The 22,296-nt window shown below is 44.4% G+C and overlaps 1 protein-coding gene and 1 long non-coding RNA gene across 5 annotated transcripts in view; both read left to right on the forward strand.

Moving 5' to 3' along the window:
* The window catches only part of SPPL3 (signal peptide peptidase like 3), a 146,506-nt gene extending 144,855 nt beyond the window's left edge, over positions 1-1,651 (forward strand). For all 3 annotated transcript variants that reach the window (XM_030582439.1, XM_030582440.1, XM_030582438.1), the window contains one exon: positions 311-1,651. In XM_030582439.1, coding sequence (XP_030438299.1) covers positions 311-382 — 72 coding nt within the window. In that variant the 3' untranslated portion in view covers positions 383-1,651. The remainder of the gene's footprint in view (positions 1-310) is intronic.
* A 5,859-nt stretch (positions 1,652-7,510) lies between these two features.
* LOC115660772 lies at positions 7,511-22,283 on the forward strand. Of its 2 annotated transcripts, none has more exons than XR_004002933.1 (4): positions 7,511-9,207; positions 11,105-11,230; positions 18,624-18,835; positions 20,676-22,283. It is a non-coding gene; the product is annotated as an uncharacterized LOC115660772 (long non-coding RNA). The 2 variants fall into 2 exon arrangements; XR_004002932.1 differs by lacking the exon at positions 7,511-9,207 and adding an exon at positions 10,654-10,839.
* Positions 22,284-22,296: the final 13 nt, after the last annotated feature.

The raw sequence follows: 22,296 nt of genomic DNA on the forward strand, positions 1-22,296 counted from the left end.
AGACACTGTTGAAATGCAAACCTACTGCTCCAAGCAGTATGGCACAACAAAAGTAGAATTCTCTATATCACTCCCCATTGAGTTTTTCCAGCAGAAATGTCTATGAGGTGGAATTGCTTCAAATATACACAAGTCTTTGTTCTGCCTGGAAAAGATTTTCTTCCTTGTTGTGTCAGAATACAGTCTTCACTACCTGTGAGACAGCAAATATGCTTTAAGATGACATACCTGAAACACAGGACTTAGAAATAGTTGCTAAAATCTGTGGACTGTTTCTGAAGAGCTTTCTTTTTTCACTCCCATTCTCTAGGGTGATCTACGTCGCATGTGGTCTGAACCTTTCCACTCCAAGTCCAGCAGCTCCCGTTTCCTGGAAGTATGATGGAATAGATGGAAAGTGACTGAAACTTCTGCCTTGGTCCTTTTCTCTTAACTTGTGGTTTTGTCTCCTAAAGCTGGACTGGTACTTGGAAAGGTACCAGTTTATGGAACTTGTATGAATGGACTTTGCTTTTTTTTTTTTCTTTTTAATACAAAGGTTCTGGAGCTCCGTTGGATTCCTTTTCTCCCTGCAGATGTGGGGACACTTTGTGCAACTGCAGCCACCTTCCTCTTCTCCTCTCCCTCTTTTATGGATTAGTACCAGACTGTTACTTTCGTGAGAGAGGAGGAGACAAACTTTAAACTGAAAACGGCGTGGAAGTCGTTCAGAAACTTGCAAACACTAAAAGGAAAAACAATTAAGCAAATTGAAGTTTCATCAGAGAGCCCCCAAGTACTTTGGGACCAGTTTCCTGTCAGACTTCAGTTTTGGAGAGAACTGAGACAGAAAATCTGTCACTATATTCTTTTTTTGATTTATTAAATATTTCCTGTGGTGTGAGGTGACATTAAATCCACAGACATTGAGTGACTTATTGCAGTATACATATAAGAATTTGTTGTAGCGAGTTACATTTCCACCCAGATGTCATGTTGCAGTGAACAAGGGCACGATTTTTATACATATATATATATACAGTATATATATCTATATATATACACACACACGCGTATAGATATATATATGAATAAATAAAGAGGAAAACCTGCTAAGATCATGCTATGTAGCAGTCAGGGGCTTGCTGTAATTTTTAGCATGTAGAGCAGTTTACTATGGCTTTCTTGTATATGACTCTATGATGAGCTGCTGTTTTTTCCCCCCTCCACAGCTGAACCCACAGTTAAAAACCAGTGTAGTATTTGTACTGATTGTACTTATGGACTTTAGGGGAGTATTTGGTTTTGATCAATGTAGCAAACTAGGGAAGAAAAAAGTTTAAACCCTTACCCTTTTCTTTTTTTAAAGAACTTCTCCCTTGCAGGTTTTTTAGTAGTTCCTTCTTGACCCAATGCATGTATTATAGCAGCAATTGTCTTTGTGCGTTCTGATCATAGTAATGTACCACTTGTAAATACATTTTTTCTATTTTTTTTTGTATTTTTGGCATTTTGTTTCATTAGTGTGCTGTATTTTTTCCAGACCCCTACCCCTTAAAAAAAAAAGAAAAAAAGAAAAAAAATTGTCCTTTGTTGCTGTGATTGGTCAAAGTTTGTGTGTTGACTGCTTTGTACATGGGAGTCTGTTAAAATGTGGATTTTTCTAACCAAATAGTTGCGGTTATATTATTTAACTGACTGACAGAGTAACTACTTCTAAGGGCCCCAGGATTTTCCTCTTCTGCCAAGATTAAAATGTTTTGTCAAACTGGTTTTGGGGCATGCACCTGTGAGCTGGTGGCTTCTGTTAGTGAACTGATTGATTGTGGTGGCTGTTGTTGCCTGACTTAGGGGGAAACAGGATTACTTAAGAGCAAAGCATAACTTCCTTGTAGCCCCTAAGGAGCAGCAATGTTATCCTGTTTGGTAGTAGGCTCTCACTATGAAGAGGTAAGGAAAACCCAGCAGGATTCCTGGTAATTCAGTCTGAACACACTCTTATGTATTTGTGTGACTTACTTCCTCCTACATGTGGTCTCTCCTTTGGCTGTTGACTCATCTCTGGGAAGTTACAAACAGAGAAACTCCAAATCCCAGGATCCTCTCACCGGTTGCACACTTGGATGCTTTTTAAGAGGTAGCTAATTCTTCCTTATGCATCTCCTTCTTCCTTATTTTTTCAGTTCAGTCATTGTGTCCTGGTACACGTGGAACAAGTTTATAGAGTGATGGGAGATCTAGTCTACCTGCTTTTAGAAGAAGGGTTTGGGACTGAGGTCAGTCCATAGTTCTGTTGGTGGACACACCTCCCTCCATTCTGGCTCAGATTCATGAAGTTTTGGACAGATCTGTGTAGTTGGCCACAAGCAGCAGGACACTATATAAATGAAGATAATGGAGGGAGAGGAGTATTCAAAGGAAAAAAATCTTTTATCTCGAAGTCTTAAGCCATAACAAGAGACACCCTCTCTTCAGCCCTGCAGCTAGCAAAAATGGTAGGCAGATAGTATGGAAGATCTGTGCTCATCCACTTTTTAGGAGGGGAATATTGAAGTTCCTTGAGGAAGAATTGTGCTGAATTTGCTTCAGAGAGAGTTTTAGCCTTCTTCCCTGAAGACGTGTTCTGAGTTCTGAATCAGTCCATTGTGGAAAAGAGTCACAGAACAGGATGACTACCAAAAAGACCACCTGCTTGTGTAAACCATGTGTTTCCTATGTGTCTAGATATGATTTATGTTAGTGTCCTGGATTAAAATGAGAGACCAGAAACAGAAACTCCTCCAAGCTGTAAAGTAATCCATAAGTTGTAAAGCCTGAAGTTTGGGACAGTCTCCAGAATGGACTCTGCAGATCCACTATCCATGTTAAGACCACTTCTACTTTTCTTGATGGAACCAAATGTCTAAAGGGTTTTGTTGACTGCAAACTGATTTAGGAATAACTATGACATTGCTAAATACTGCACCGAAACTTTGGTCTTATTCCTAGTTAGTAGGCATGTTTTTAAAAAGAAAAAAAAGTAAGGTTTAAGTCCACCCACAGCATTAGCACAAACGAGTATTATTGACTGAAGTCATCAGTCTGTCCTGATTTAAGAAGGAATGTTGTGGTATCTTTCCTCTTCATCAGCATGGTGGTGAGGATGAGGCAGCTCTGGCTTTGGTCATGGTAGTTGAACTCCCAAGAAAAGTAGAGGCTAGGTAGGCCCTTTAAGAGGCAGTATCTTTCTGGGACATATTGGACAAGACTTTTCAAGATCCAGCAAAGCAGTGGAAGGCGCCTCTCCCTAACAACCTCTTTCTATGGGACTGTTCTTCACAGTAATAGAAATCCAGTGTCAGGTAGAAACATAAAACTGTTATTTCTGCAAGACCTTTCCCTTGGTCTAGGATGGAACATATGGTTTTGTGTGATGAAAACTGTATGTGCCGCACATAGCGCAGCATTGGCTGGAGGATACTTGTATATGAACTGCTAGGAGAGAGAGAAGAGGACTTCTGTTCCAAGATTTTGCATGTTGATATCTCTAAGAGAACAGCACATTCCTTCCAGCCAGAGAGTGCCTTTCTCAGAAAGCCACTTATCATGTAGGAAAATAAAACTTCCTTATTTTCTTCCTCCGCTCATCTCCCTCAAAGTCCTTGGTTTAGCAGTCCTGGGAGGTGATTGAGGGTAGAGGAGAGAACCTATTCCACCAGCAGTGGCATTGACCTCTGCTAATAGCCACAGAGTAAAGTAGCAAGCACGCACTTCCCAAGCCATTGGTCCTTTAAGAATGTCTTTTGCTTCTGCAATAAATAAACTGGTGCTTAGATGTTGTCAGTTCATTGACTCTTTAGCTCTGTTTAGGCTGTAAAATGTGAGCTTGTTAAGATTTGTTTGACTGGATTAAACTGACGGTGAATAGAAATAATCTATGGCTAGTAGGAGCTTTTAAAATATAAACTGTTAAGAGGATTGAAAGACTGGGTAGTGGGTTTCTCCAAAGTTTGTGGCTGCACACTGAGGTGATCAAACTTCTACTTCTCATGGAAACCTTTCCTGCAATCTCTCTGCCTCATACTAGTTTCATAAAACCATCTTGTTCTATATTGGACACACCCACTTCATAGCTAATAGTGATGCTTGCTTTGCACTGGAAAGGAGTCCTCTCAGAGGCAGGAACTTTACTGAAAACTTACATTGGAACAAACGTGCAATGCAGTTTAGTTAAAAAACCCACTGGGTACCGTGGGCCCAAGTTCTTTCACTAAAATGAAATAACATTTAGGAAGCTTTTGTTCAGTAAACTACCTGCAGAAATAGCCTGGTTCAAAGCTTGCTTACTTTTTGTACTTCAGTTTTACCAGCACGGTTTGTATATGGTCTAAAACCTTGGGCACGTGTGTGAATAACCCAGAAATGAAGACACTTCATGTATTAAAAGGTAAACTTTTTTTTAACTCTGTGCACAGAATACTATTCTGGTAACGAACAATGTTATCAGTTGGCTATGGTGACAGTGAATTATTTTCTCCACTCCAGGTAAATCTTCCAGTTCAGCGTGTGCACAGTTGTGATCTGTAAGTATTTGCATACCGCAGTTGCTGCTAATCCAGTGGCTTACACCAATTCTACATCACCTTTGGCTGACAGTGACTGTCAGTAATGAATCCTGCTGAATTGGTGCTGAAAACAGTTCATCTGCTAGTGTAGAAGAAAGAGAGAGCACCGTTTTTCAGCACCTTTACAGGTATATTCCAGCAGTCATGCTGAAAACGGTATCTGAGGGGAGGAGATGGTGCTTTGGTCAGAGTGTGCTTTTTTTAGAGTGGGGATTGTAGAAGGAATAAACATCTGGGAGGGGTAGCTGGAGAGAACAAGTGATGCATCCAAGTTCTGTACTATTCAGTACCTCCACATGACTTGCAGAAGCATGAAGTATGCTTCTCCTGTAAGTTAGGACCTGATGCAAAATCCATTAAAGTAAATGGAAAGACTCCCACTGATCTCAGTGGGCTCTGGGTCAGGCCAGACATTTAAGTCATCAGAAATCTTGAGTGTCATTACATAGCTGTGGTACATCACACTAATGCTCACATTTCCCAAAGAATCTTCGCATTTGGTGTCTGCAGAACAAATGTATAAGATAGGAGAATTTAGTGGAAGTTATAGTAATCGAGGCATTGCTACTTCCATCAAGCTTTTAAAGTGTCTGTGTGTAGTCAGATTCTCTAATGATTTTTGCTTTGCAGTGATTAATTACTTTATTTGCAAATATACAAGAGAAACGATAAAGCGCCAAAATACTGTTTGCTAACAAGATGGGGGGGAGGGGCAGGGTTTAGTAACATAGCTACTCTTACCAGCTGGTTTAAAAAAAAAAGGGCAAACTAGCACTTCCTGTGTCTTCTAATGTTTTGGGCTGTTGTGGGAGACAGTTTACAACGGCAATCCAATTTATAAGCACCCCATCCCATGTAACTCATAAACAGCATCCATCTGTACTTAAAGCCAAAAAAATCCCTAGCTAATAATCTTTAGACAGCTGCATTTGTATGTTTCAGGCAATTAAGGTTTTAGCAGAATATTGTGAGAGAACCAAAATCTAAAGAGTGGGGATGTAAAAGTCCTTACCAGATTCACTGGCATGTTTCTCTCACTGCTTCAGCAGTGATACTGCTAACAGTGCTCCAAACTTAAAAAACATGGACTGTGTATAAACTTTCAGTTCAGTTAAGTACATAACTACCGATTCTACTCTTTGTTATACTGATTTCTTGGGGAGAGTTTGGTGCCTTACGTCTTGGGTTAGGAACAAATCGACTACTTTGTGAGCCTTCTGCTTTCAAAATTCAGTTTTATTCATGGAAATTGGATTAAGTGATTGTGGTAGAACCGTGTCCATTGCTATTAGCTTTCTATGTCAGAGATGTTGTAGGCTTTCTGTACATCAGTGTTCAGAAATATAGTAATCACCAGTGCTGTTAATGTGTTTGCCCAATTTTTTATTAACGAGGCTTTGTTCAGATCCAACCTGTCACTGCTTCATTTCCCCAGCACTTCCAGCTATTTTAAGTTAATTTCCACCTCAAGCACTGTCAGTCTCTTAGGCCTCCCTTCTATCTTTACCTTTATGGTTAATATGGAAAATATTTCTATGCATGCATTTTGCATAATGATACATCATCTCCCTAATATGATGATGCAGTTGTGACTAGGGTAGGCAAACCGCAGGATGGCTTTGGCTGTGACCAAGTGAGAGCTGGGAAAAGTCCAGCTCCTCAGTTTTGCTTTTCCTCCCTGGCATTTTTAGATCAATTCCAGGAAAAGCCCATACAAGTATTCTTTGTTATGCATAGAAGAGAGGCATGTCTTGGGACTCTAAAAGGGCTAGCAAAGGAAATGTTTAACAAGGATTAGTTCAGCATTCAGAAAAAAACAATCTTGTCATTCCTTTTCTGTGGCTAAGCTCTGTCTACCTAAAGTGCAACAGCTAACCATCTTTCTACTTCCTATTGAGAGAACAGATGCAACTGTAAACACAGTGCTTGCTCTAAAAGTTCTAGCACCTAATCCACTGAATGGTCTGCATCGCCTTCTCATTGGAGGCTGGGAACAGCTGACTGGGTAGGAAAAACTGACCTGAAAAGCTATGTTCAGCACTAGTTCACATAAGTGGGTTAAGATCATAACATACCTAAAAGAAAAGAGCAGCCTTTTTAGGAGTTATAGAACTCCAGCTATGTCTACACGTTAGTAAAAGACTCACGGCACATCTGTGGCTGGCCCACAGGTCAGCTGAGTCGGGCTTGCAGGGCTCAGGCTGTGGGGCTAAAAATTGCAGTGTATTTGTATCCTGAGACTACTTAACCCATTGCTGAACTCTGGGACAGATTCACTGAAGCATAATTGCTCTTAATGCAAAATGGTTACACTTGCAAAGATGAGAGCATTGCTCCTGGGCTTTTTTACTTTAATATATTTTAAGCCCTTATAGTATTTTTCTCCTGTGTAAGACCAAACAAAACTTTTCCAGTTTTAGAGTAAAAATAGCCCCCTTGTTTTACTTTCTTGTGCTGTCAGGCTCTCTCTGAGCAGAGTAGTTTCCATCCTTGTCTTTTTGATCTGGCAGTTTCTGTTGGCATCTCTCAAGCTTATTGTTAGGCCAGTCTGCAAGCTTCTTTGGATTCTCTGGATTTCAGAAGGCTACTCATGGTCCAAGATCACAACTAGGACCCAGTTGTGACACAGGTAGTTGTGTTATTTCCACCTTTGTTTTTTAAATGGATTAAATCGATACAGTGACTCAGAGTTGTGTTAGGCCTGGTCTATACTTGGGGGGCGGGGGGAGAATCGATCTAAGATACGCAACTTCAGCTACGAGAATAGTGTAGCTGAAGTCGACGTATCTTAGATTGACTTTCTTCATGGCGCAGGGTTGATGGCCGCGGCTCCCCCTTTGACTCCGCTTCCGCCTCTCGCCCTGGTGGAGTTCCAGAGTTGATGGGGAGCGCATTCGGTGATCGATTTATCACGTCTAGACAAGACATGATAAATCGATCCCTGATAGATCGATCGCTACCTGCCGATCCGGCAGGTAGTCTGGATGTACCCCTATATGTTTGACACAGATCTCTTCAGTGGAATCCAGAATTGACAATGCAATTCTGGACACTTTGGTTTATCTGATAGTTGACTGCATCTGAGTAGGACAATTTTTAAAGTGTGCTACTTAGCATATTTAAAAACTTTGCTAAATAAAAGAATATTACCAAAAATGTATAGATAGCACAATAGTATACAAATATAATTTCATTTAGATAATGCTATCAGGCAGAGCCTGTTGGCAGCAATGTTCTACGGGACATCCTTAGCATACTTTATGACTCGCATCATCCTGAACTAGGATGTCTGGAGCTGTTATGAATTAGTATGAAATCTGCTGTTTAATAAATGCTTTATACTGCTTGTTTAGCAATATTCAGCATCAGACTGTAAAGTTTCTCATTATGTGAGTCACCTGTAAGATCACATTCCTCCAGATGTCTTGAATGAACATTTCTGTTTAGAAAACACCTGCAACTTGTTAAAGCTGCTGCACCCATTCATCTGAAATGTAACCTCAGAACAGTTCCTACCCCTGTGCTTTCTTAGCCATGCAATGTTTTTAATTTTCTTCCTGTTTGGTTTTTTTAATTAGGTTGTGTCCCTACAGCCCAAAGCATGTAAATTAATTTAAATTAATTGGAGTTAAGAATCTGGCTTTAAATTCTATCTAAACAGAGTTCTTATTAAATCTGTTTCCAACTGCTTGACCAGCCAGTGTAGACAAACTGGTAGAAATACAGGCTGGCCACATTATGTCCAATATTGTCCAGCCAAGTGGTGTCAGAGAAGCGTTCTGTTGGCTCCCTTCTTATGCACTGTTTCCAAACTCTGTTACTAGCCCCTTTGAGAGAAGCCCATGCTGCAAAGAAATATACAGAACAACTTGGTGTCCAGTGGTACAACTGCAAGGACAGAGTTGTGCATAATACAAACTTGAGGGGAGGTTTTTTCTTCAAGTGATGCATAATTAACCTATCAAATGCCTGAAGTACTGTATTAAAGCTTCATCCTCCTTGTGCCCACTGGATGGGCATTCTTGCAAATCCTGCCTTTCCTTGTGTTGCCTCTGATGTGGGACTTGACAGATGTCTATTCACTGTGGACACTTCCTGGGCTTTTCATTGGCAGCCTCCATTTTACTGAGAGAAGGAGAAATATCACTGAAAATCATTAGACAAGTACCTGTCAAGTATAACCTAGGAATATTTGGCCCCCAGTGCAGTGGGGTGGACTAGATGACCTCTCGAGGTCTCTTTCAGACCGGCATTTCTATCATGAATTAGGAAATACATATGTGCTGCTGGATTACTTAATCAACTAAATATTGACCTCTTTTGGTGGGACGGGGAAGGCTTCTTCTACATATGATGAAGTCTCCCGTTGAGTTTGTGGGTCCTGTGATGAGACCAAAGACTGATTTTGGACCCTGCAGCCTCCTCCACAAGTGCCACATGTAAAGACAATTGTAAATGAATTAGTGCTGTTTTTAGCTTGTTATATCTCGCACGTCTCTCCTTGACTGCAGAAATCCACAAGCTCTCAAAATCTTCCAGTCTGAGGTGTGGCAGGGCTGCTGCTGTCAGATCTTGTCATGGGGGAAGAGCTCCCAGGTGCTGTGGTCACACTGTAAGATTGGAGGTTGGTCTTCAGTGTGTTTTTTGTAACATTTTCTTGGTCTGCCCCAAAACAAGTTCCAGTCTGCAGTTTTCTATAAAAATGGAATGTCTGATGAACTGTAGCAGTTAGAGATAGAAAAGATCTATTGGGTCACCTAGTCAAATTTTCCTGCCACTGCAGGATTGTCAGTTGCTTGTGTTGCAGTCTATTTTGAAATGTTCCAAGGGGTAGAATTGCCATCACTTCCTTTAGAGAATATTTCACAGCCTGATAGATGTTACTGTTGGGAAGCTTTTCCTGACATTTGACCTAAAATGGTTGAGGAGGTGGGGGTTGGAATCCTTTTACTCCTATTCCTTAGTTATTTCATTCGTTATCCTCCCTTGAGCACAGAGGACTGGATTAGATGACCTGTTGAGGTCTCTTCTAATCCTATACTTCTATGATTCCCTCATATATTATCTTCAACTTCTCTCCCTTCTTAGCTGCTTGTACCTTTCTCATTTTTTACTATTCTATCCCCCACAAAGCTGTTTCTTAGCCAATCCAGTACTTGGTTAATTCTTAATCTTTTCCAGTAAATCAGTCCCTCCAGGACCTTTCTGTTATCTGCAGTTACTTTGATAATGAGGTGCCTGGTATTTAATTCTATATAACAGGTGTGGTCACATCTGTACTTGTTTTTGTGAAGTGCCTTGCACATCTGGGTGTTCAAAAATAGATACATACCCAGAGCTAGAGAAAACGCACTCTGTTTTGTGGCAGTATGTGTGTATATGCAGCCCCAAAATTGTTGGCTGCTGTCGTCTTTTTTTTATATTGCAATTTAGACTTCAGTTTGCAGTGTGCCATTGCCCTTAAACTATTTAGTGTCATTTTCCCCATATTGAATATGACGTGATAAATTTTACCCAAATGATGGTAACATGTCCAAGTTGCATCTCATTTTTTCTAATCTTTAGGTCCAGGTCCGTTTTTATTTGCTCACAGATTTTTGCCACTCCTCCAAATATACTATCCCTTCAAATTATACTTGTAAATTAATGAAAATATTAAATAAGAGTGGACATACAATCAACCCCTCATGGATAGCTCTGTTAGAATGTTCAGTTGTTACCGGAGGAGAGGAGAGTGACACCGTATTTTTTAAGCTGCATTTGGGGGTAAAAATGCATAGGTTGAGTACTTAAAACATTTTAACATATTCCTGCTGTGTCGTGTCTTCAGTTTGAACATGATTAAGGCTACATTGTAGTCACAGGTATTTTTAGTAAAAGTCATGGACTACTCACAGGCAATAAACAAAAATTCATGGTCCATGACTTGTATTATATACCCTTGACTGAATCTTGGCCGGGGAGGGTGTGGGGGGTGGGATGGGCAGTAGCCCAGGACCCCCACTAGTGCTAGGGGGGAGGGATGTTGGTGGGGGCTGCCTCGCTCCACAACTCCCTGGAAACGGTGACATTCCCCCTCCCAGTGCTTCTAGGCAGGGGCGTAGCCAGGCAGCTCTCTGCACTGCCTCCACAGCTCCCATTGGCTGTGAACTGCGGCCAATGGGAGCTGCAGGGACGGAGCCAGCATGCAGAGTCCCTTGGCTGTGCCTGTGCCTAGGAGCAGAGGGTGTCACCACTTCCAGGGAACCCCCCTGAGGTAAGTGCCACCCAGAGCCCTCATCTCCTCCCACGCCCCAGCCATGCACCCCCCCACCCAAACTCCTGCTGCTGCTGGGGGCGGTGGCCCAAGACTTCCCCAGCAGCAATCAGTGCAACTGGCCCAGGTGCTGCCTGAGCTCCTCAGGCAGGGCGCACTAGCTGCTGCAGAAGTTGTAGAGGTCACAGAATCTGTGACTTCTGTGACAAACTCACAGGCTTAATCGTGATGATAATTGCATACTTTTATTCTCCTCAAACTGCAGATGGGACTATGCCAAAAAAAAATAAGACTTGAGAGAAAGGAGATGGTGCCTTGTGCAACAGTAACTTCTTATATCTACAGTGACTTCCATCTGGAGGCTCTCAACTCCTTTACGCCTGAGACATTGGTAAGTGTTATCACCTCTTTACAGACCTCTAAATTCAGCCATGCAGTCAAGTGTCTTGCCCAAGATAACCCAGCAAGGCAATAGCAGTAAGGAAGGAAACCCATAATCTTGATTGCCAGGCGTCTGCTCTACCCACTGGACTATTTTATCTCCATAATGGGTGGTTCTTTAATTGCTGAGGGTGAATTTCTCTTGCTGTGCATTTAGGGATTCTCTTCACTGCGGAGTTAACTCAGGCTGTTTACTCAAATATTGCCCCTGTCCATATGCACAACCCTCTCACACAAATTTAGTGGTCTTTTCAATCCAGACTAGTTAGTCTTCTGGGGGATATAGGTTAAAACCCAGTGCTGCTTTCACTTGAGCTGGTAACCCATCTACTTGAGTGTGAAGACAGGCTAATCCACTTGAGTGCTGATTGTCCTCTGTGCTTTCCTACAATTCCCTCGTGCCCAGAAGGACAGATGACATTTCCCACAATTACCTGGGGATGATCAGTAGCTCAGCTGGCTGCAGCACAGAGAACCATGGGATAGGCCCCTAGAAATCCTAGTGACCCACACAGGTGAATGCAGCACCACTGAGGACAGTAATTCTTGTGTGGCTGCTCACACCCAGGAGCCAATCACCCCAGTTAACTCTGCAGGGGAAACAGCCTAGCTTTTTTAAAGAAACAGAAATAAAACATCAGTGAGGTCTTCACTTCTGTGTGATGAATGCTATCATGTTTAGGTGTGATGAGCCAAAGCAGCTTGTCTCAGGCTCAGTCTGATCAGAGAGACTTCCTGCTTTATGTATGGGTATACATTTTCTTTATATGGGGTGGGCAGAGGAAAAACTTTGAAAACACTAAGGGTACGTCTACACTACGGGATTAGTCCAATTTTACATAAACCGGTTTTGTAAAACAGATTGTATAAAGTCGAGTGCACGGGGCCACACTAAGCACATTAATTCGGCAGTGTGCGTCCATGGTCCGAAGCTAGCGTCAATTTCTGGAGCGTTGCACTGTGGGTAGCTATTCCGTAGCTATCCCATAGTTTCCGCAGTCTCCCCCGCCCCTTGGAATTCTGGGTTGAGAGCCCAGTGCCTGATGGGGCAAAAATCATTGTCGTGGGTGGTTCTGGGTAAATGTCGTCACTCATTCCTTCCTCCGGGAAAACAACGGCAGACAATCATTTCGCGCCCTTTTTCCCTGGATTGCCCTGGCAGACGCCATAGCACGGCAACCATGGAGCCCATTCAGCCTTTTTTTCTTTTTTACTGTCACTGTATGTGTACTGGATGCCGCTGACAGAGGCGTTACTGCAGCGCTACACAGCAGCATTCGTTTGCTTTTGCATGATAGCAGAGACGGTTACCAGTCGTTCTGTACCGTCTGCTGCCATTGTAAATTGGCAATAAGATGACGGTTATCTGTTGTTCTGTACTGTCTGCTGCTATCATGGGTGCCCCTAGCTGAGGTCGGCCGGGGGCGCAAAGGCAAAAATGGGAATGACTCCCCGAGTCAATCCCTCCTTTATGGTTTCTAAAAATAGTCAGTCCTGCCTAGAATATGGGGCAAGTGTACTAGAGAACCAGAGTATTAGAGAGCACAGCTGTTCGTTGTCAGATCCCACAGAAATGATGAGCTACATGTCATTCACGGGGGGTGCCCCTGCAACAACCCCATCTGTTGCTTCCCTCCTCCCCCAACCTTCCTGGGCTACCGTGGCAGTGTCCGCCCCATTTGTGTCATGATGTTATAAAGAATGCAGGAATAAGAAACAGTGACTTGTTAGTGAGATTAAATGAGGGGGAGGCAGCCTACTGCTGCTATGACAGTCCAGGCAGGACATTAAGGGTGCGGAGGAGAGGAGCCCAGCATCCCGCTGCTATGATAGTCCAGGCAGTACAGAATCTTTTCTTTACACCAGAAAGGGAGGGGGCTGATGGAGCTCAGCCCCCAGTTGCTATGATGAGGACGGTTACCAGCCGTTCTGTACCATCTACGGGGAATGACCAGGAATCATTCCTATTTTTACCCAGGTGCCCCCAGCCAGCCTCACCTGAGGCCAACCAGGAGCACTCACAGGCTGATGGTGACGGATAGCAGTCCTATTGTACCGTCTGCCACCGGGGAGGGGAGAAGAGCAGATACTGCTCTTCACTGCTGCAGCATCATGTCTACCACCAGCATTCAGTTAGACATAGGGTGACATTGAAAAGAGTCAAGAAATGATTTCTTTCCCTTTTCTTTCACATGGTGGGGGGAGGGAGTAAATTGACGAGCTATACCCTGAATCACACTGGACAGTGTGTTTGAACCTACAGGCACTGGGAGCTCAGCCAAGAATGCAAATACTTTTCAGAGACTGCTGTGGACTGTGGGATAGCTGGAGTCCTCAGTGCTCCCTCCCTCCCTCTATGAGTGTCCATTTGATTCTTTGGCTTTCCATTACGCTTGTCACGCAGCACTGTGTAGCCTGGAGATTCTTTTCAAACGCTTCGGCATTTCGTCTTCTGTAACGGAGCTGTGATAGAACAGCTTTGTCTCCCCATACAGCGAGCAGATCCAGTATCTCTCGTACAGTCCATGCTGGAGCTCTTTTTGGATTTGGGACTGCATCGCCACCCGTGCTGATCAGAGCTCCACGCTGGGCAAACAGGAAATGTAATTCAAAAGTTTGCAGGGCTTTTCCTGTTTACCTGGCCACTGCATCCGAGTTCAGATTGCTGTCCAGAGCGGTCACAGTGGTGCACTGTGGGATACTGCCTGGAGGCCAATACCGTTGATTTGCGGCCACACTAACCCTAATCCGATATGGTAATATACCGATTTTAGCGCTACTCCTCTTGTTGGGGAGGAGTACAGAAACCGATTTAAAGAGCCCTTTATATCGATATAAAGGGCCTCGTAGTGTAGACGGGTGCGCTGTTAAATCGGTTTAACGCTAAAATCGGTTTAAACGCGTAGTGTAGACCAGGCCTAAGATGAGCAGCCTCTCCACCTATAGTTGTAGGGAAGGGGACAGAGTTTCAGCAATGCTTCCGGTGCAGAGCCAAGCTTTCTTATTTCTTGCAAGGCATTTCCCAAACATAAGGCAAGCAAGAGCAGTCCAGCTGCTTTCATCTGACCAGCTCTCCCTGCCCTAGAAGCAGCTTTTTTGCTAATGTATTCCTCACCTCTGTGTGACCATCTCGTAAGGTTTTTGCCCTCATTGCCAGTAGTCTGTCTAGTAACTAATTTCCTGTTCACTTACAACTTCATGGGGCAAAAAGCCAAAGTCCTGTAAAATAGAATGTAACGCATAGCTGTGACTTTCTCCTCTCCTCCTGTGTGATCTGTCCATGACCTGACTTTCCCTTTCCAAGGCCCCACTTTTGGGCTTTGGCTCAGCTCATAAACTGACAAATAAAAACATGACTTCACACAGCCTCTTCTCAAAGGCTGGCCTGGCCCTACCTATGCTTGTTCTGGGCAAGTTAGTGCTCCCTGAGGGAGGGGGGAGATCACTCTTAAAATCCCCCTACTGAATCTTGCAAAATTTGTTTTGTACACGCAGCAATTTTTTCCTGATCTGTCTGTAGCAGAAACTTACCTTATAAAGCAGTTGATTGCAAACAGTAGCTGCTAAGGGAAACGAGATTTAGTAGTTTGCTCCTGTGTAAAGTCAGATCACCACAGGAGCTGTGGCAGGCCTTGCATGACTTTACTTTCATGGTTTACTTGCCCCTGAGTATATTCAGTTGGCCAGCATGCTGGAAGTGTTCATAGTCTTGTAAGCCTGGACATGACCTGTTTTAGTCAGTGAGTTCTCTGAGCTGGGTGCAGCCTATCTACAGCAAAAGCTTATAATTTGATATGTTTTTCTGTTCAGCACCCACCAATGTGGGATCAGGTGTGCTGCTGTTGTCCTCAAGTAGCTACTTCAACCAAATCATTTAACTATAGCATCTGACATTGCAGCTTGTGAGGGTAGGTCTATGCTGTGATTAGACACCTGCAGCTGGCCTATGCCAGCTGACTTGGGCTAAAATTGTGGTGTTGGTTCACATTAGCTCCAGGACCCTCCCCGCTCACAGAGTGCTAGACCCAGTGCTCCAGCCCAAGCCCGAATGTCTACACCACAGTTATACAGCCCCTTAGCTGAGGCCTACAAGCCCCAGTCAGCTGGCCCAGGCCAGCCATGGGTTTTTAATTGCAGTGGAGACATACCCTGAGAGGCCTGGTTAAACATGTATGCCCCTCATCGTCCTGAAGCTCCTCAAACTCCGTGGTAGCAGGGGAGTTCTGCAGGAGCAGGGGCCTTAGCAAAAATACTCTGATATTGATCCTGGAGGCTTGAGGGTGTCTCTTCACAGCACAGTTAGCTCAAGTTTTACCCCTAACTCGACTCCTATCCACAAACACATACATCTCTAGTGTGAGTGAACTGGTGCTTGAACTAGCTGGCCTGTTTGGGGTGGAGTGGTGGGAGGTGTGTTAAAGCTCAAGTGATGCTGCTGATTGAGCTAATAGCGTAGTGGGAATACAACTACTCCACAGCAGCTAATCCAGTTGTTCTGCTAAGCATTGTGGCCATGTCTACATCTAAAATTTTGCAGCACTGGTTGTTACAGCTGTATTAGTACAGCTGTATAGGGCCAGCGCTGCAGAGTGGCCACACTTACAGCAACCAGCGCTGCAAGTGGTGTTAGATGTGGCCACACTGCAGCGCTGTTGGGCGGCTTCAAGGGGGGTTCGGAGAACGCGAGAGCAAACCGGGAAAGGAGACCAGCTTCGCCACGGTTTGCTCTCGCGTTCCCCGAACCCCGCTGCAAACCGCAGGGAAGGAGACCTGCTTGCTCGGGGGTTCGGGGAACGAGAGAGCAAACCGGGAAAGGAGACCAGCTTCGCCGCGGTTTGCTCTCGCGTTCCCCGAACCACCCTGCAAACCGCAGGGAAGGAGACCTGCTTGTTCGGGGAACGCGAGAGCAAACCAGGGAAGGAGACCAGCTTCGCCGCGGTTTGCTCTCGCGTTCCCGGAGCCACCCAGCAAACCGCAGGGAAGGAGACCTGCTTGTTCGGGGAACGCGAGAGCAAACCGGGAAAGGAGACCAGCTTCGCCGCGGTTTGCTCTCGCGTTCCCCGAACCACCCTGCAAACCGCAGGGAAGGAGACCCGCTTGCTCGGGGGTTCGGGGAACGAGAGAGCAAACCGGGAAAGGAGACCAGCTTCGCCGCGGTTTGCTCTCGCGTTCCCCGAACCACCCTGCAAACCGCAGGGACGGAGACCCGCTTGCTCGGGGTTCAGGGAACGAGAGAGCAAACCGGGAAAGGAGACCAGCTTCGCCGCTGTTTGCTCTCGCGTTCCCCGAACCACCCTGCAAACCGCAGGGAAGGAGACCCGCTTGCTCGGGGGTTCGGGGAACGAGAGAGCAAACCAGGGAAGGAGACCAGCTTCGCCGCGGTTTGCTCTCGCATTCCCGGAGCCACCCAGCAAACCGCAGGGAAGGAGACCTGCTTGTTCGGGGAACGCGAGAGCAAACCGGGAAAGGAGACCAGCTTCGCCGCGGTTTGCTCTCGCGTTCCCCGAACCACCCTGCAAACCGCAGGGAAGGAGACCCGCTTGCTCGGGGGTTCGGGGAACGAGAGAGCAAACCGGGAAAGGAGACCAGCTTCGCCGCGGTTTGCTCTCGCGTTCCCCGAACCACCCTGCAAACCGCAGGGAAGGAGACCCGCTTGCTCGGGGGTTCAGGGAACGAGAGAGCAAACCGGGAAAGGAGACCAGCTTCGCCGCAGTTTGCTCTCGCGTTCCCCGAACCACCCTGCAAACCGCAGGGAAGGAGACCCGCTTGCTCGGGGGTTCGGGGAACGAGAGAGCAAACCAGGAAAGGAGACCAGCTTCGCCGCGGTTTGCTCTCGCGTTCCCCGAACCACCCTGCAAACCGCAGGGAAGGAGACCTGCTTGCTCGGGGGTTCGGGGAACGAGAGAGCAAGCCGGGGAAGGAGACCAGCTTGATTACCAGAGGCTTCCTCAGGTATGCTGGGATACCTGCTTATTCCACGGAGGTCAAGAAAAGTGCTGGTAAGTGTCTATACTTGATTACCAGCGCTGGATCACCAGCGCTGGATCCTCTACACCCGAGACAAAACGGGAGTACGGCCAGCGCTGCAAACAGGGAGTTGCAGCGCTGGTGGTGCCCTGCAGATGTGTACACCTCCTAAGTTGCAGCGCTGTAACTCCCTCACCAGCGCTGCAACTTTCCCTGCCATGAACCCATATTCAGATATCTTGCTTCCCATGACCCCATACAGCATGGAAGTTGTCATTTTAAAATGGCATCCTCTGCACAGTGTGACATGTCACACACCTAATGTGAGGTCATGCTGTGTGGAGGATACCGTTTTGTAAAATGGCATCTTCCACACACTTGGGATTGTTGCGACTCTGTCCACTGATGGAGAGACCCACTTGGGATTGCAACCCATAGTTTTGGTCCTGCTGGTGTAATTCCAGTGTCGTTGCTGTCAGTCAGGCCGGACAGATCAGCTTGAGTTGTACTAACTCAAGCTGCCGTTTGCGGTAAAGACAAGCCCTTTTGTAAGAGCTACACACACGATTTTAAATGTCCTGACAAGTTATAGGTGAAGATGCCTTTCTCACTCAAGTAACTAGGTTCTAGGCCATTCAGGGCTTTAAAGATTGTAAGCAACCCTCTGCATTGCATGCAGAATGCCAGCATAGTATGTTCATAGCAACTTATCTCTCTGAGGTGAACTGCTGTGTTCAGCTCCAGCACGTTTTAGAAACGTCTCAAAGAACTGTGGCATTAATCTGTCCTGGAGAGGACAGAGGTAAGGCTCTCGCTGTCCAGGCTGTGGGAGAGAGGGTGAGCTGCAACTTCCAGGAAAGCTGTAGGTAAAAAAAAAAAAAAAAGCAAACTGGAAATTCAGCAGGAGCAGCAGCTTGAGAACGTTTGTACTGTGAAGTGGGTTCAAAAGAGTGTGTCAACCTCCTCAAACTTCCCCTTACCAAACAGCTGCATGCCTGGGCCACGCTTCTGCCACCTCTCCATATCGCCCTCTGACACTGATAAAAGTAGCTAGACTTTGGCATGTGGGGTTGATGAAGGTATGTGATGCTGAATAACTCATGTTATGTAACCAGTGAGAAACTACAGGAAGGAAGAGTAATTACTATTCTGAGCCCTCAGCGAGGAAAGAAGCAACTTTCTGCAAAAGCACCTCACATACCTCTGCACAGTCTACAACTGAGTCATCCAGATCTCCTCAGTGACGCTCTACGCTGCTGGGAGAGCTGAAATACGTCCCACTGCTACAGCGTTTTCTATCTGAGGATCTCAAAGCTCTCTCTACACTCAGGAAGCCTTGCCACATTCCTGTGAGGTACATTATTCTTGTTTTATAGATGAAGAGCTGAGGCCCAGACTGATGAAGTGACTTGCCCAACATCACATAATGAGCACCTGATGGACAAGATTTCTTCCCAATCAACACAGACCCTATGCATCTGTCCATCAGTTGAAGAATATAATTCCATCTCTGCACCAGTACCCACTAGTGGATCGGAAGAATCTGTGGACTACTGATACAGTTGGAGCTGTGCTAACAATACTTTTGGTAAGAGAAGCGTAGAGACCAGGAGTGTCAACGGTCAGAGGTTTGCTTGAGCCGGGATCTAACCACCATGGCATCATGCCCTCAAGTGGTATTAACTCTCATAAGCAATAGATCCCAGATCTCCCTGCTGGCTTTCACCTATGATGGGGAAGAACCTCTTCCAGGTCATATTGTTTTATTCTACATCTAAAAATATGGAAGAACAAAGATCTGTAATTAATTTTTGGAATTTTCAGCAAGATTTGAGAATAGGAATTAGATCTGGACAGAGTGGAGCTCTTCAATGAGAACTATGCTGTTTGGCTGTCTTTGGTTGTAAGAGCAGAAGTGGAGTATTAGCCTGCTTGTTATAACTGAGTGGCAGGACTGTAACTGGTGTGACTTGGATGTATGGAATATATGTCCCTACTATCTGAGGAACTTTGTCCTTCAACAACAAAAAATGAATGTTTATGAAGTGACCATAACAAGCTAGAAGGGAACCGGCAGGGTCTAAATTTATTAAAATCATTGACTGATCTAAAAGGGGTTGGTGGAAATAGCTTCCTGTTAAAATTCACAATTGCAAATGGGAAATGAATAATACTGAAGAGCTTGAAGAAGAAGTTAGAAATACAGACAAGAAGTAAAACCAATTAATTTGGAAAAATGCTAATTTAAAGCACATGGAGGAAAATAACCTGATAAGGAAATCAGAAACGGAATTTGGGAATACTGAAGAATCTGTGGGAGGAGACTGGATAGCAAATTAGACACATTTGAGAGGATATGGTTAAAACAAGTCATTAGCAAGTATTAGGGAAGATGATAAATCCTTCTCACTGATATAGCCTTAGAATAGCTTCTTCTGTTCTAGGCACCTGAATATTAGAAGTTGCATAAAAACGTCTCTGGCCTCCCCTTATGAGAAAAGGGGGAGACTCAATAAAGTAATTAGCCGTTTCAGATGCTACACCTGCCCTTGAAGCCCCCTGACAAGTTTTTTTGTGGCTTTTAAAGACATGCTTTCCTATCATATGTTAAATCTCCACTCAATCAGATTCAAACTATCAGAGGGGTAGCTGTGTTAGTCTGGATCTGTAAAAGCAGCGAAGAGTCCTATGGCACCTTACAGACGTATTGGAGCACGAGCTTTCGTGGATGAATACCTACTTCGTCGGATGCATGTAGTGCTGGAAATTTCCACTACATGCATCCAATATGTCTGTTAGTCTATAAGGTGCCACAAGATTCTTTGCTGCTTTTACAGATTAAAACTGACTTCGTACAAAGTGATGACAAGTGGACAAAATTTTAAAATTGGGCAGGGAGCCTGCCAACAACATGGGAGAAAAAATAGAGAAACTCTCCTCTAAACTTTCAGTTACAGTAATTTAGGAAGTGTCACTTTTGGATAGTAACTGTTTACGTTGAGTGCCCCTTGTAAGAAGTGAATATATATAGCTTCCAGTAAACAAGGTGGGATGAGTCTATAACCATCTGGAAGTTGCCAAGAGGCAAGGATGACAAGAAATAATTTACAGTAGAACACAGGACTATAACTAGGAGAAAACAGCAGCCAGAAGACTCTTAATTCAGTCTTAAAACTGTAAGAAGAGACTTCTACCAGAGCTGCTTTGTTTTAACAGCAAGGCAAACAGATCTGTGGAAATGGTCCAGCCAGAAAACTGGGGGTCCCAAATGTTGCTGAAATGTTTTCTACTTCCCAATTAGAAGAAATTGGACAGTTGCTCATAGTAACAGTCTGACAGAGTTGGAAAAGCTATAAATACCATGTCCTAATGCAAATGAGTGATTTGATTTCTGCATGTTACTAAAGCAAACCGTTTCCCTTCAACAGGCTTTGAACTTCCAGATGCTACTTTTGTGTGGAGTGAACAGGCAGCCTTCATTCGACTTACTTGATTAAACATAATTTACATTTCTCTGGAATTTTTAACCAGAAATATCAGGTATGTTCCATTTCCTGCCTGGTTAGCCTCCCTATACTTCCTTTTTTGCACTAGCTTTTTGAAAGCCACAAGATTTTTTTCTTGAGTGTTCAGTTGCCCCCTAATGGGCTTCAGGAAAATAACATCCTCATAGCCACTGTGACCAACCTGCACTAGGACATGCAAGAGCAAGGAAAAAAATCTTACAGGCATGTTCTAAGGAAAGACTGGAGTAACTCCACTAACTTCAGCAGAGTTACTCTGCATTCACACTGGGGTCATCAAGATCAGAATCTTGGCCTATCTTCTAGGAGAGGGAACAAAGATACTTGCCCTCATCTGTGGCTATGGCAGGGCTGCTTTCTTCTAAGTGTCTGCCCGGAAAGAAAGCTGAGGGCAGTCAAACCTTTCTCTAATCCCCAAAGTGAAACAGCATCTCTATTCTCTGGAAACATGCTTGTGGAATTCTGGTCCTTAATAGCAATTTTTACTTTTTTTAGGGAGTATGGTATCATGCTGTGCCTTGTGCTGCTCCTTTCTGAAGTGCATATAGATAGTGTGTGGGGTAAAAGCCATCAGACATCTGTTTAAAAACAATTTCTCCCATAGACTCCCTGTATCCCAAATGCAGCTCCCAACATCTCTTACCAATCTATTGGTATTGTTAAACTATTTAAACAATATTCTTCATACTGGCCCTGCCCCACTCAATTTCCAGTAGAGTTGGGATTTGATATTTTTAATACAAAAATGTCCTTTAACATGTAAGCTCCTGTCCCCTATTGTTTGTTGCTACTTCTTGCAGCATAGTTCCTGAACCTGTTCTAACAGGGAGGGATGTTGTGGGGGTGGGGGGAAAGCTCTGATCTGTAATACTGCCCTTCCTTTCCATAAATGAGCATGAATTATGATCTACAGCAAAACCGATTATTACCCCCACCTTTGTACCATGGTACAGGACTAAGTCCAGGATCAAATGGTAGAGCAAGATGAGAAATGATGCCAACCCCATTAATTCCTGTTCATAATGTATAACTTTCTTGAAAGTTCACTTTCAAGAACATCTGTTTAAGACCAACTGCTGTGAAACAATCTTCCCATCAAGGTTTTCATACAGTGACCTTTGTGTATGGATGGTGGGCAGATCAGTGTGTAACTAATGCAAAAATACCCCCCTCTGCTCTCTAACTTGGTCTTAATTACTAACCTCAAGGGAGGGGCTAACAGCTTTAGTCCAGATGCTGCATTCCTTTTCCAAGGGTGGTTGAAGTGTGTGTAGTTTCAAGAACTGCTGTTTTCACTAATATCCTCAAATGAATGAAATAAGGTCTGATAGTAACTTCTTCCCAAAAGTAAATCTGTCAAGCAATGCTTCATTGAGGTTGAGAAGGCAGTTAACTGTTCTGTCTTAGTGGTGAAAAAGCATATGGGCAATGCTCTTGAAAGTGTGCTATTAAAAAAAAAAAAAAAAAACCTACACAGACTACACGTGCTTTAACTCACCTTCCTTTCATCCTGTGAGAACAAGCC

This window comes from Gopherus evgoodei, chromosome 13 (genome assembly GCF_007399415.2).
Source record: "Gopherus evgoodei ecotype Sinaloan lineage chromosome 13, rGopEvg1_v1.p, whole genome shotgun sequence".
Classification (NCBI taxonomy): domain Eukaryota; kingdom Metazoa; phylum Chordata; order Testudines; family Testudinidae; genus Gopherus; species Gopherus evgoodei.